General features: G+C 38.0%; 1 protein-coding gene across 16 annotated transcripts in view; it reads left to right on the plus strand.

The window, feature by feature from the left end:
* ERC1 (ELKS/RAB6-interacting/CAST family member 1) overlaps positions 1-15,769 on the plus strand; it is a 308,495-nt gene that overhangs the window by 8,957 nt on the left and 283,769 nt on the right. For all 16 annotated transcript variants that reach the window (XR_014578009.1, XR_014578010.1, XR_014578011.1 and 13 more), the window contains exon 2: positions 788-1,619. Coding sequence is in view for 12 of the 16 variants with exons in the window: in XM_083819803.1 (XP_083675929.1) it covers positions 951-1,619 (669 nt within the window). In the remaining 4 variants the exon portion in view is untranslated. The remainder of the gene's footprint in view (positions 1-787; positions 1,620-15,769) is intronic.

The raw sequence follows: 15,769 nt of genomic DNA on the forward strand, positions 1-15,769 counted from the left end.
GTTTCTTGCCGTTGTGATAGATCTTGACTATCTGTGGTGTCAGCCCAGTGCCTGTACCAAAGAGGTACTTGCTAGCACACTTACAGAATGGCAAAATATGCATAAAATAAGGAATTTTGCTGTATATCCATATTTAAAATAACAGGGAGGGGGAACTGCAGCATGGTGTTGTCATACTGTTCTATTTTTGGAGAGGTCCCTGCGGTTGGAATGATAGCATTTAATAGAATTAATCTGAGCTGATAAATGAGAAGTATATTTTGATTAAAATATTTATTTAACCCGAACAAAGATTTAAGTCTTGTTTAGAGAACAAGTACGAGATTGGAACCATTTCAGTGTAGGTACGCACTGGATTTAGAAACTGTCCTACAGGAGCTAGCAGTGCTTGAAAGAAAAAATACAACTGAATGAGGTTTAAATTTTGGTTAAGTCTCTTTTACTCAGAAAAGTAACAAGTAAAGGATAAGGGTGAGTTAGAAACAGTGGGGGAAAAAAGTTTCTCAGCGTTTGTAGAGTTCAGATCATGATCAACAAAATTATGGCTTGAAAACTGATGAGGTTTTCATTCTCTTTACCTTTATAACATGACAACAGAAAAACAAGAAAAGAAGTTCCTTTTTGAGTTCAACTGTTAGGGTTGAAATAAAAGATCACTTTTATTGCTGGTGGGAATTAAAAGGATGCTGGAGGAATGCAATGGTAGTAGAATATGCTCTTATTCTAACATGGGATGAAATATTTTCTGATAAACTGGATCTTTAATATGTTCTTTTTCTTGGCACAGATATGGTCCTGAACATCGTGAGCATGTGACTCCAAAGATGGACAAATGGATCTTTTATAAGTTGTGATTGGCCTTAAGCTGACTTATAACCACGGAAGAACTTCGTAGGACTTTCCATCCCAGATTTATGCCTGTCTAACTGCCTCACACCACCAGCTTAATCATGTATGGAAGTGCTCGGTCAGTTGGCAAGGTTGAGCCAAGCAACCAGAGCCCAGGGCGTTCACCAAGGCTGCCACGGTCACCACGCTTGGGCCATCGTCGAACCAACAGCACAGGAGGCAGTTCTGGGAGCAGTACTGGGGGCGGCAGTGGGAAAACCCTTTCTATGGAAAATATCCAGTCCTTAAACGCTGCCTATGCTACATCTGGCCCTATGTATCTAAGTGACCATGAGAATGTGGGTGCAGACACCCCGAAAAGCACCATGACTTTGGGCCGATCTGGGGGGCGGCTGCCTTACGGTGTTAGGATGACTGCAATGGGTAGCAGCCCTAACATTGCCAGTAGTGGAGTTGCCAGCGATACTATTGCATTTGGAGAGCACCATCTCCCTCCAGTGAGTATGGCATCCACCGTGCCTCACTCGCTGCGCCAGGCCAGGGATAACACAATAATGGATCTGCAGACACAACTCAAAGAAGTATTAAGGGAAAATGATCTGCTTCGCAAGGATGTGGAGGTGAAAGAGAGCAAGCTGAGTTCTTCCATGAACAGTATCAAGACCTTCTGGAGCCCTGAGCTAAAAAAAGAGAGAGCTCTGAGGAAAGATGAAGCTTCAAAAATCACCATTTGGAAGGAACAGTATAGAGTTTTGCAAGAAGAAAACCAGGTTTGTTATCTAATGTTACTGTTGTGTTAGTGCAGTAGCATGATTTAAATGAGTTTAATAAGCTTGCATGTCACACAGACAGCTAAATTATTTTGGTGCTTCTCCCAGGCAATTGGTATGATTAAAATGTTTTCAAGTTGCAAGCCTCTTTTTAAATGTTTCTTGTCAGACTTGTAAGCTTCCTCTTCAGTGCTCGTTTCTGCTTCTTGTGTTTTTTCTTTATCATCTTCTTTTCTGGGATTGATGCTAACCACTCGCTTTCCCTTTGGAAGTAATTTAACCTGCTCATAATCATTTCTGTAGTGCTTACCTCGTGAAGCATTCTCTGAGAGGCAGAATGTACTAACTGCTGACCCCAAATGCAACGGAATGGTGCTGAATGTTGACATATTGCCAGTAAAACAAACTTCACATGACACTGGTCTTAATTTAGATCTCTAGTTAAAACCTACAGTCCCACAGCTTTCACAAATACATAAACGGCATTCTTGGCTACATTTAAGTAATACTGTTTAATACCTGTTCATCTTTTGTCATAAGCAGTGCATATCTTGTTATGCAACTGTCATAAAGTACTTTACAGTTTTTTTTTTTTTTGTAGTGGTCTGGCTAGTTACAGAATAGGCAGAAGAACAGAGAATCTTGGGCGTCTTTTGTCTTGTCTGTCTTACAAGCATCTCTAGATTAAAATAAACCCGAGATGTTGGTTAAAATTGAGGTCTCTTTGTAGTCGACTCTACTTACAGTAAGTTTTTTCGGTTTGCTCATCTAGACCTTTTTGCTAGCTTAATCCTGAAGTGGCTACTGGTATACTCCTGTTTAGTTGTTTGTGGCCGAACAGTAAGAAACCTCACTACCCTCATGGAAAACAGGCCCAGTGTCCAGTTCTGAAAGTTTCCCTGAAATGCATGTCAGCCCTCACCATGGAAAAATTACTTTCCCTTTTTTAAAGTTTTTAAAGTATCCAAGAAGGTTTAATGAAATGGCCTCTGTAATTCAAGCATGGTCATGTTTTTGAAGCTGTTTAGGTATATTTACTATTTTAGGCAGTGCTTTTTTTGGTTTTGCTTGGGAAGATGAAAGGGAGAAGGAAAGTGCTAGAGGAAAAAAATAGTACTGGTAGTACTTGACATGTTACACTATACTTTCAGGTGACCTGTGACTTAAATAGTAGATTCCTTTTGGTTAGTGATAATCTGCTGCACTGAAACTCTCTCGACTCTTCACTTTTTAAAAAACTTAATTGAATACAGTAAGTTGCTTTTTCTGAGTTAGCATGAAACAATTTAATGAATCTATGCAGTTATAACTGTATTCTTACTGAATGATAGTACCACAGCGTGGTACTTGTTAATATGTGTGATATTTTCTATTCATTTTCGTGTCTTGTTGGAAAAAACCTAAAGTTAAATAATTTTATTACAGAAGTATTTTCTTAGGAGTAGCCCAGTGAAGATTTCAGTTATACTGGTTGTTGTGGTTTAAACTGGTAAGTAGTTAAGTGTGTCCTGGTTCCAGTTAGGACAGAGTTAATTTTTCCTCATAGTAGCTGGTAGGGTGCTATGTTTTGGATTAGGATGAGAAGAGCGCTGATAACATGCTGATGTTTTAATTGTTGCAGAGCAGTGCTTACACCAGGCCAAGGACTTTTCGGCTTCTCGCTCTGTCCTGCCAGCGAGCAGGCTGGGGGTGCAGCAGGAGCTGGGAGGGGACAGACCCAGGACAGCTGACCCAAACTGGCCAAAGGGGTATTCCATACCATCTGACGTCATGCTAAACAATATATAGGGGTGGCTGGCCGGGGTGGGGGGCCGGCTGCTCGGGAATAGGCTGGGCATCGGTCAGCGGGTGGTGAGCAATTCCATTGTGCATCACTTGTTTCTTACACATTATTATTATTAATACTATTATCATTATCACTATTATTATTATTATTGTTATTATTATATTCCTGTCTTAATAAACTGTCTTTATCTCAACTCACCGGCTTCACTTTCCCGTTTCTCTCCCCCATCCCAGAGAGGGAGGGGGGAGGGTGAGCGAACGGCTGCGTGGTGTTTAGCTGCCGGCCGGGTTAAACCACAAGTGCCAAACAGATGTTTGCTCGCTACCCCCTCCAGTGGGATGGGGGAAGAATTGGAAAGGGTGAAAGTGTGAGAACTTGTGCGTTGAGATGGACAGTTTAATAAGAAAGCAAAAAAAAACCAAAAAACCACACACACAAAACAACAAACACAAAGAAAAGAAACAACAGCAACAAAAAAAGTGACGCAAAATGCATTTGTTCAACACCAGCCAACTGATGCCCAGCCAGTCCCTGAGCAACAGCAGTCCCCCCCAGCCAATGCTTCCCAGTTTTACTGCCGATCATGATGCCACGTGGCACAGGACATCCCTTTGGCCAGCTGGGGTCAGCTGTCCTGGCTGCCTCCCCTCCCAGCTCCTGCTGCATCCCCAATCTCCTTGCTGGCAGGGCAGCACAAGAAGCTGAGAAGTCCTTGGCTTGATGTAAGCGCTGCTCTGCAACAGCTAAAACATCCATGTGTTATCAACATTATTCTCATCCTAAATCCAAACACAGCACCACACCAGCTACTATAAAGAAAATTAACTCTATCCCAGCCAAAACCAGGATGCTGGTGCATCTGTATAATGAAAACATGAAATGCCATTCACTCAGCTTTCTGGTGCTGCTTGTATTTCAGCTGCAGGTGGGTATTTAAAACCCCAAATTCCCTTTTAATGGTTTTAAAGTTCTGTTTTCATGTTGAAGAGAACGTCTTTGAAAGTGACAACATTTTTATCAAATCAGTTTTGACACCTGAGAATGCTTGGAAAATCTGGCAAGAAAAATGAATGTTTGGTTTAGAATGGATTAAGTAGTTACTGAATATGTTTAGATTGGAGAACACTGATTTCGCTATCTGAGGGGTTTTTTTTTCTTTCCTTTATCCCCTAATTAAACATTTACAGATATTTCCAGGGCGCTGTTCTCTAGGCAATCACTATAATTACTACCACACTGGTAGAATTGTGTAACTTTGGTCCAAAAAGAGAAGGGTGCAATTTAAAAGTAAAAGGGTATTATTGCAATGAGCTGTAAAAACTAAGAATGCTAATTAATAGATTATAGTTAGCTAACAGTGTGTCCTAATTAAACTCTGAATTCATTATGTCTTCTATAGCCTGTTGGAAGTGGTCACTTCAGCCTTTATAAGGAAGATCAGTTTAATAGGATTTACTGTAATTAAACAGACTTGTCTGTTTAGACACTGAACAAGGGATTTCTCTGATCTGTTGGGGACCTGAAAAATCTGTTCATTACCACCCTCTACACTCCCCCAAACAAGTTTAATATATTCCTGCTATATTATCTTTCAGTGTACTTGCAGGAACTATTATTTTAGATCTCTATACCAGTATTTCAGCACATCCCTTTCAATAAAGCCTTTTTGCATGAGCAGGACTTGTCTGGTATATTAAGTTTAGCTAAGGACAAATGCATTGTTTAAAAACTGCCTTGACTCACAGAGCCAGGATGCTGGCTGACTCATGCCATTATCTGATAGTCATTGCAATCTCTTTGCTGTGATCTTGGCTCTTTACTCCTCTCTGCACACTTGATTGTCTCTGATTGGATTTTTTTTACTACTGTTCTTGTCACCTCAACTTTGAAAGACTTTGTTGTCTTTTAGTCCTGGAAATTAAAAATGTGAAAACATGAGCTTTGGTTAATTGCTACCTCAGTCTCCTGTGAAACATGCATTGGTGTCTTTGAGTTTTCTTTCCTATTTCTTGTGAACGTGTGCAAATAAATGGTGATTATTGGAACAGAACTCCTGAAAAAACTAACAGGGAGATTAAAGAGTATGTTACTTAGCAGGGCTAACTTAGATATAATATTGAAAATGTAATGCACATGCATCCATGTAGCCCTCGCTTGGTTTGAGACTGCTTAAGCCTTGCTCGGTTGAGGTGTTTTCAGCTGTGATGCAGCACAGCTGTATTCATCAGCTACTCTGAGCAAATATTAACAGCTGTGGAGCATAGCATATGCTGAACTTCATTTTCATCCTTTGTTAGTGATCTTGAAGAGACAAAGTACTTTATTTTGGTAAATGGGGAATGTCATTGTCATCTCATTTTGAGGAGATCAGAACTTAAAATGGAAAATATTCCTGGAGTTAGCAGGTTCTTGGAAAAATACAGTAGCTTGCAGTCTGGTGTGGGTTAGTTATCCAGCTACACTTTACAAAAAGCCAGAAGCAGAGTCCAGATGATTTCTCAAAAGTTAACAAACACATGCATATCCAGGGAGGAACTGATGGAGCCAATAAACAGGAGCTTGGCATGGTGTTGCTCTCCTCAGCATGATTTCGTAGGAAGTGTATTTCTCTGAGTTGAAAAGTAGTTTTTTTTTTTTCTTTTTTTAGTGTGAGTGTGGTTTAGAGGTTACCTGAAAATCTCTTCATTATAAGCCAGAAGAGTGAAGGAAAAACAGAGGGTTTTTTGGCACTGTGATAACTTCCCTAAAAACTGGACAGTGATGGGCTACGTGGAACTAGAGAGAAAAAAGGAACTCCTTTCAGATGAAACTTGTATATACCAAGGTCATTGTCCTTAAAAATAACTAGTGCAGTGCAAACCTGATGTCTAGCACCCTGCATTGAAATTAACCGCATTGTCTGATCAGTTTGAGATCTGAGTTATGTTTTGGCTGAAATAGTGCGGTACGGCTGAAAACATCTTTCTGCTTTGATGTATTTTTGTGGTCTTTTTGTGGTTAGAGGCCTTGGATGTCTGAGTGAGAGAGTTTAACCAAGAAAATATGTCTGAAAGGAATTTCACCTTACTTGGGGTAAGCGCTTACAGAATATTCTGCTTCATTGAGATGGAAAATGTGGCTGGTGTTCTCCAGCAGTCTTCTCCAGATTTTTGTGATCACATCCTTGCAGTCAGAAGTGGTCTCCATTTAACAACCGCATAGAATGGGCATCTCACTGTTTAACACAGTCATCCATAAATTAGTTTCTTAAATGCTTTGGGTGCTGCTGTTGTCAGACTGGCTGAACTTCTAAAGAGTAAAATCAGATTCATTCTCCCTCTCCACTGATTTTACTTTTTAAATATATAACTAAACAAGACAAAAAGTTTTGATTTGTTTGTCCTAATACTGTATCTTTCTAATACTAGTACCATTCTTGAGTTGGTTATTAGTTGACAGAAAGCTAGATTCTTTAATTGTGCCATATGCAGTTCCATAGTCATTGCTTAAAGTCATTATCTGTATCCCACAACATCACACTTAAATAATTTTGGCAATGACAGATCTGTCATTTCTCTAGAAAACTGCTAGCTTTGAGGTTCCCTCTGTCTTTCCTCAGTTGAAACGTGACATTATAACTTAATTCTCTTTTAGAGTAACTCAAAGCTATCTCCTGAAGAGTGCTTAATATGAAACATTTATGAAGTTGCAGCACTGTGTAGGGCATTCAGAAATTGTCACTTAATATACTAAGAGATGGCTCTTCTGTGTTCTGCTTCTTTGCAGTTCTATCAGGAAAGAAAAATCAGACTTTTTGTGCTTATCAAAGTTCCCTAATGCTCCTTTTCTCCCATGTTTCTTAATAAGCTAAAACCATCTTTGAGTTGCTTTTAACTTTAGCATAGGCTGAACAGCTGGTCCCTACTTGATTCATTAAAAAAACAAGGGGAACACTACCAACTTAAAAGCAGCTTTTAATAAAGTGGGTGGCATCAGTTGAACTTCTTTAGTAGTTTACCTGTGCTTTTTGCAGTTAAGCTAGCAGAGGGATTACTTGAAGTAACCTATAGCAGACTGTTCCCCTACTCTGCTATTTAAAATTCTTTGTCTGCTCTTCAGTGAGGCTGTTCAGCTCCCTAACTGGGGTTGGGGCATATTGTTCCACCGTTCAGTATGTATATTTTTGAAAAGTCATGTCTGAATTACTAGATTTCTCTAGATTTTTTTTATTTTTTTTTGCCATTATCTTAATTCTGGTATTTGAGTTGTTTTCCCTTATTTTTTTTTCCCCCTAAAGTGTTCTTTCTTTATCTAAAGTATGTGGTATATATCTTGAAACTGTGTCAGGCTCAGGTTTGGAACAGATCGAGCTTCCTGCTAGTCACTCGGTGAGCAGCTGAACAGTGAGAGCTGATAGCAGTAGCGCAGAGATATTCCTACATTACTGTTCATTTTAGTAGAGGTCTTGTACTGCTCTTAGAGCTTTCTAATACTAAATCTAGTATTCTCGTGTGTCTGTCTTTTTCTGGGTGGTATTGATTTAAGTAGAAAGGAGAGGAGCACTTCTGATGGAACTGCCAGTCCATGGAAAAAGGGTTGAAGCGCTACCAATTATACATATGCCAGTCTTCATGTATGCCTTCCAGGCCAAAAATTGAAATTGAGCAGCTTTTTTTCTTTTTTCCCCCCCAATCTGGTGATTTTAGAAAGTCTTATAGACTTGAAGGTGGCCCATAGTAGAGTGGGCCACCATCCCTAAGCTCATAGTTGGAAGGAATACTTTTTTTTTTTAAGCACAGTAGGTACCCGAGATCTTGTTAACGGTCTATGTAATGCTTGAGCCATTGGTAAGACAGAAGCTTTATGTATTTAGGGTAAATACATTTCTCTATATATGATAGTCTCAGATAAAGGCTAGAGAGCAAAAGAGTTTAGAAGTGACATTTCTGTACTCAGAAAGCAATTACTGTGTTGGATAAGTTATCAAAGGTAGCAGTGATCTCTGGTGATTTGAGCTTCTTGACAGAAATCAAATTACAATGGCACGTCAGCAGGTATGCATAGCTATCTTGTACTACAGATTTTTTTCCTACATGGATAGTACTTTGTATTTTTTTTTCCGTATTATTTTGGCATAATCTAATGAACAAAGGCAAGAATTCTGAATGCAGAGGGTCATAACTGTACCTCAGTTTTTTTTTCCTGAAGATAATTTACACCTTGAAAAGAAAGTCTTTTCAGCAAAAATTAGTTTCATAACCCACAAGATACACATAATTGTCTTTAGACAGTATTTGGAGATTTATATTTGGCCCTCTTGGAAAGACCATAGTCACCTTTTGTAGTGAACAAAATCCAAGGAAAAGTATGGTTAGTATCATTCTGTGTTGATGTGAGTTAATCTGATTGACCTGCCTAGTGGTTGCAGTAGTACCTTAGACTGCAAAGTGGAAGTAGTTTGTGCATTAACAGCTTTGCAACTCAGTCATGCCCTGTTGTGTTGTCCTGTATGGTCACCTTTGCTTCCAAAGAATACTTAAATTGTTTGTTTTCCTTTATTTATCCTAATGGAATGATAGTATTTTTTTTTAAAGCCTTGGATTAAACACCAAAAACCTTTGCCCTGATTGACAGAAACTGAAGCACACCAGTATAATGGTTTGCAACTGCAGAGTTGGTGTTTACATTTAAATCATAAAGAAAAGAAAGAATATATGGAAGGATTCATTAGCAATATCTAGATCGGTACTTGAAGAATTTTAATGAGAATTGAATTTTTTCAGTTGAACTCCATTAAGAAAGTCATTTTATGGATTCACCCTTGGAAGAGACTGGATTCTTTTAAAATAAATAAATAAATTAAAAGCATAAAATACTCGTCCTATTGCACGTGTGCTAATTGAAATTAGCTTAATCAGATGCCAAAATACTGGCACAGAACACCTGTTAAGAGTTCTTCCAGTGATCGTTGCATCAGAAATTAGAGAAGTTCAACTTCCAGCAGTGTATAACAGTTACTGGAATAAATACCATGTGATTGGCTTCTTCAGTTTAATTTCAGCAACTTCATTTGTAAACTGGAATGCTAAGTAATATACTATCATTGGTAAACCTAAGTTTTTGATGGTTGTGCTAAAAATTCCTACTTGCTTATATATAAGCTTTTAAAAAAAATGATATATGTATCATTACTATTTCCTGTTGTTTTTAAATGGCTTAAATGTGTGCACATTGGTGGTCTTTCGCTTTTCTCTGAGTGGGGACTGCTGGTCAAGAATCCTTTTGAAATGGAGGGAAATGATTGAGTCCTTGCTGTTTTATGCTGCCTGCATCTCCTGTGTGGATTGCTTTTAAGATCTAATGATTCTTGTCAGTGTCTTGGAAAATAAATACTGTAAGTCAGCAAGGGTGAGAAACTGTTCAAAGGCATTTAGATTCTTCCAGGATTTGGTTCCACAACATCAAAAGCGATTTAAAAGCAATATATGGTTTCCCAGTGATCTCAGGCAGTCCATTGCAAGCATGCAAGGTAAGACTAGTTCATAGGGGTGAAGACTTTTCTAATCTCGTGCGTAACACAAGGAAAACATGCTTTTTCTTGAGGGAGGGAGAAAGGGATGGAGGTCAGCTGTCCAATAGAAAGATCTTCTTCAGTGCTTTGCAAATAAGCAGAGAAGTTACAATAAATTCTATTTTTCTAAGACAGTGCTTTGTTAACATCTTCTGCTGTGTACCTGCATTGTTTTGAGGTTCTATAGTGTGTTGCTATCCCTTTCTTCTACAGGACGGCCCTTTACTGCTTCTTGCCTTCTATTTTTACCCCTTGCATCCCTACCCCATTTGGCTGAGGAGAGAAGCAGGGAGGCAGTCTAAGGTTTGGAAAAAACAAGCAAGTAAAGAACGGTAGTTCAAGATTAACTAAGTCTCATTGGTATCTGTATCAAAGCTAAATATGGTTGTTTTTTTCCTGGCCAATAAATACTTCATGTTCTTAAGAGCAGCACTATCAAGGAGTAGGCACTTCACTAAATACTCCTTTGACATCTAGGCATTTCACAGACATAAGATTTCTACATGGATTCCCTCACGGATTTCTACATGAGGAAGCAGTGACTGACATTAAGTTTATGGGGTTTTGATCCTTGTCAGATACTAGCTACTTGGTGACTTTTGAGGTGGTCCTCTAGTTAGATGCAGATATGGATTCCAAAGAATAAAGGGTCATGTATTTCTTCTGATCGCTTTGGTTGCTTTTTCCTGGCCATTAAGCCAAGGCAGCACCTGAACTGCCACCATTCAGAGGTGAAAATCTTTTTTTCTTCAGGTACTGTGTACAGGTTCTGATTCTTCATTAGCTGATTGCTCCTGGCATTTAAGATGGGAGCGAGGAGAGTACTGGGAAGCAAGTCCTACATTCTCTATTGTGGTACAGTGAGCCTTATGTACCCTTTTCCTTTACAGGAGTCTTGAGTAATGGTCTGTTTTGTTTGTTTGTTTGTTTTTTCCTAGTGGAATTGTGCCCCAAATTGCAGATGCTTATTTCTGACTGAGGGGAGAGAAAAGCTTTTAAAACAAATGTTTGTGTAGTAGCATGTTGTCTGTGAGGACCTGTAATGTCCTCATGTGCTCATCTTGGCTTAACAAGTCCTGATACTGAAGGTAACAAGTCCTGATGCTGAAGGTAACCGTGTCCCATAGCAGATCACCCTTGTCACTATGAGAAAACAAAGCATATATATGTGTGTGTATATATTATATATATAAGCATAATTATATATGTAATTATATACATTACCATTGGCCTAATTAATTATGTCTTCTACAGTATAACTGGATATCAGTTCTCAGATGAACAGAAATAAACCATGAAGCAACAAAAGCAACTAGAGAAAACCAGAGCTTTCCTCACCAGTGAGACAAGATACCCACATGGCCTGTTCCAGCATGCAGTCTTAGTTATAAGCCTCCATGAGGTTTATTCTTCTGACTACATCTTTTTTGAGAAGTTGAAGTGTTAAATACTAAACGCTTGATTTGCTAAAGGATTTGGAGCATTGTGCCAAAGCTTTACTGGAACTTTACTTAAGCTTTTACTGGAAATGTTAGAAATGTCAGAAGTAACAGAGCTAAGAAACTCCAATGTGCTATGAAAATAAAGTTTTATTTGTAGATGATGCTGATGTTCTGTAATCAATTCACGCCTTAGAATGGATCTAAAGAAGCAGTAGATTGATGACAGACATTGTCTTTAAGAGAGGTCATACTTCTGCAACCCAGGCTAGATCCTTTCAGCTCCCCCGTGGGGAGCTAGATTTTATGGTTGAAGGTTTCTATATAATGCTGAAACTGAATAATTTCTTGCAAGTAGGGTACAAAATGAAAGTATTTTTCCTCCTTTTCAAGAGCCAGAAGGTGCATCTTATGCACACAAGTGGAAGGGGACTTGGATTTGTTTTCCTCTTATACAGAAGAAAAAGGGGGGTTTTATTTGCATTGTAGGTATAGAAAGAGTGGAGCATTTAGATCATGATTTGCTCCTTTCTCTTTTAAGGCTAAGTTTTGTTTTATGGAAGCCTTGTGGCACACAGGTTTTTTATCTGATCCACAAGAAATCCCTCAGTTCATAGTAAGACTTAACTATGGGTCTGGCTTTTACGTTGACTAGAAACGTATATATGAAGTTCCTTAAAATGGTTTTGGCAAGTGGTTTTGGTGTTTGCTGGATAATAGAAACAAATCCATGCAGAGGATGACAAAAGGATTAGGATTAAGTGAAATGATAAACCCCAGAAGAATCCTAGAAAAAGGAAGTGGGAGCAAATAAAAACAGCTTTATAGTAAAAGCTTTTAATTAAGTAATTATTAGGAAATGCTATGCCCTGCACCAGAGTGTTAGGAAGCAACTGGCTTATCTCCTTCATTTGACTAAATGTGGAGAATCACACTGTACAGTGACTCATTATTTGTCCCCGTTGAGTTTAAGAATACAAATAACTTCGCTGTGTTTACCATGTAGAGCACAGTGACAGATTAGAGCATAAAATCAAGACTTCAGTGCTTTTCTGATAGTTCTGCTCAGTGATTCTGATGAAGAAGGAGAGAAGAACTCTGGGAGAGGGCATAAGTAAAAAATCTAGATAATTCTTTAATTTGACCAAGCATGGCAATCTTTGTGTGGTCTACATCAGGGTAACAAATACATGTGCATATCTGAAAACTTTCTTTTGTATGCGTTAAAATTAACGGATATAGATGTTTCTGGAGGTTAACGCTATCCAGATTAATGTATTAATGGGAACCCACAGGATCTGCTTATTTTTGAGGATTGTGAAATTTCTCAGTCTTTACTGGCCAGTTGAGTAAAATCAAATTATTATTATTATTATGCTTTGATTTGGAGGACAATTTTTAAGGCTTTCTACTTCAGCTGGTATCTGATAGGTCAAGTTTGGCCATATGGTTGTGAGCCTGTTAATGTGTAACCATTTTAATAGATCCCTAAGCCTAGTTACTCAAAGGAGGGAACTTTCTAAGGAAGCATAGATATACTTTCATATTAGAAAGCAAATATTATGCTATATATATGCAATCAAAAGCATTTCTTGTGAGAGAAGAAAAATGAAACACTCAACCATTTTGTAATCCTCTTTGCAGAGAGCGTTTGGACTTACTCTGGTCTCATTCATTGTGTGGAAGGTTCCAAGGAATGGAATTCTCTTCAGTGCTGTGTTTTGGAGGGAAAAACAACAACAACAACACCCTAACCCCTATTTTGCAATAAAATGAGTTGATCCAAACTTTTCTTAACAACAAATTCATGCTGGTTTGAACTAGCAGATGGTTTTGACGCTAAGAAAAATTTTAATAAGAAGTGTGCTTTGGCCATGATTCAAGTTCTGTGCACATATTTGACCAAGAGTTGAAGTGAATGTGGGTACTGCTGTGTGCTCAGGTTATGGTTTGTATGTAATATCAGAGGTGTCTGCTTTTTGCAATTGTGTAACATGCTAGTGAGATCCTACTAGCAGTTCCATGATTATTTCCAGCTCTAATGGCTTATAAAACATTTCTCTTACAAAACATGGCTTTTTTTGTGCATTATGGTTTTAAATCACTAAATATCTTCACAATTTGACTTTAAAATCGGACTTTGCACCTCACATTTGAATGTGACAGTTGAATGAATTTGATGGTTGTACTGTCATTACATTCTATCTCCCATCCCCCTAGAAAAAAGATTCAAAATCTAACGTTTGCTATTTAAGGAAAGTTCCAAGTGAGCATTTCTATCTAGCAAAAGCTTTTACTTTTTGCTAAGGCTGGGAATGCATTCAAGGCTAGCCTTTTAAAACTGCATGCTTTGTTTTCCCAAAGCGGAATCAATTTAGCATATAGTTATTCAGAAATGATTTTTCTTCTTTCCATTTGGCTGAATCAGCTCAAATCTGTCTGCCTTTAAGAGGTCTGAGGTCTGTCTCTTTTCTTTGTGAGAATCATCATGAATTCATGTTTAGCATCACTTTTTTGTTAATTAACCATTTATAGTGTTTCATGTCAGACTTCTTTAATCTGAAAAACCGGGAACCTGTGGAAGAAATCATTGATTCACTTCCCTCTACAGTTAATACAGATGTTAATGTTTCCTTGTGAAGTGCTGAATGCTAGACAGTCTTTGAAGGCTGGTCTGGAAAAAGTAGGTCTGTACTTCACTGGTTGAATGTGTTAGCAAGTTATTTGGTGCAGTAACACCTTAACACCCGATTATAGATAAACAGTTGTTGGTGCTATGACCTCTTCATGTATGCTGTGTGCAGTTTGGCTGTTAAACCTACTGCACGTGTGATTTTATGCTATCCAAAGGGGTGATTCATAGTTCACCTTGTTTCTCCATTAGAGATTGGGATGCATTTAGTATGCATCTCAAGCAGAGCTGCTCCTTTAGTTTCCTTTGATACATACTTAGTTCATGCGCACCAAAACTGTTGTGTGAAACCAACCAACACATGACAAGTAGGGACTATCTGAGGATCTTTCAGACAGTGCCACTGCTGCAAAATAAAAGGCTGTTGTGGATATAGTCACATTTGTATAATTTCTAATGCTTGAGCCTTCAAAGGAACTTAAATACTGATGAAGTTAAGTATTTCAGCACTCAGGAAGATAAGTGTTATTTCTGTCAGTGAATGCATATTGTAAAATGTTTCCAAACCATTAAATTGGGTTAGATATAATGTGATTATTCAAAATCATGCAGTTAGTGGTTGCTGTAGTTTGAGATATTGGAGAATTTTTGTCCTCAATACTAACCATCAGAAAGCAAAATTGCCTCCTTCTTCATAAGGTAATTGGATGTATTAAGTATTGTGAGCTCTTCAGATACGTATTCATAGGAGCTCTACCATATCCTTAGCTAAGATTTGAAGCAGGATATATTTTATCTTTCCTACCTTTTCTCGAATGTGTTGATCTTTATCTGTCCTGCAGAGTTAACATGTATTTCTCTGTAATTGAGCAACTGTAACAGTTAATTTTGTTAATCATGTAAGGGGAGGTATCAATTTTTAGTAGTGTATCAATAACAGGATGGGTCACTGTGCAATACGGACTTGTGTGTAGTTGAAAGAATGAGATGAGATTTTGCTGCTGAACACTGCAATTTTTTTGGACTTCATATCTGATCAGACAGTGAGTGTTTCATGAATAGCAGACTACAAAAATGCAGAAATAACATTTATTCCAGAAAAATGGGTCATATTAACTCCAATATTTTTATATTTTCACAGCTTTTTCATTCCAAGAGGGGATTTTTTTTTAAAGTGAAAATTCTTATTTTATGGACAATATTTCTGCCCTTAATGTCCCCTTCAGATAGATATTTTTTTGTTAATTTAACCAATGGAAATCAGAATAGGTAGTGAGATATTTCATAATTAAAAAGGTAGCACATGACTACTTGAATTTGGTGGCTTATGGTCTTTATTAATCCTAAAGTAACTGGTTGAAGTTCTGCCAGGTGTAACTTATGCTATGTGTTCCCTTGTATGGTAAGTCGTAAACCAGAAGTACAAGTAATGAGCAATGCTGTATTAGTATTTCTTCAGGTTACAAAACTGTTATTACTGTCATAAGCTGATTAAATTTCCAGTAGGAAGCTTCTTCCTTTCTAACGTATTCTTAACATGTTCTGAATTAATGTCTGTCACATCATTTTTTTCATCGTTGAAAGGTGATATTAAACAGTACAACGTTAAATCATGAGAAGAGGAAACCTATGGAAAACATTAAGCACAAGGCATGAGAGATGTACTGCTAAATGAAGTAAATAGTAATTATTAGCTGCAGCCTCATATGCAATACTTGATAGCTAAAACTGATTTTTTTTTTC

The sequence above is a fragment of the Anser anser genome, assembly GCF_964211835.1.
Source record: "Anser anser genome assembly, chromosome: 1".
Lineage (NCBI taxonomy): Eukaryota > Metazoa > Chordata > Aves > Anseriformes > Anatidae > Anser > Anser anser.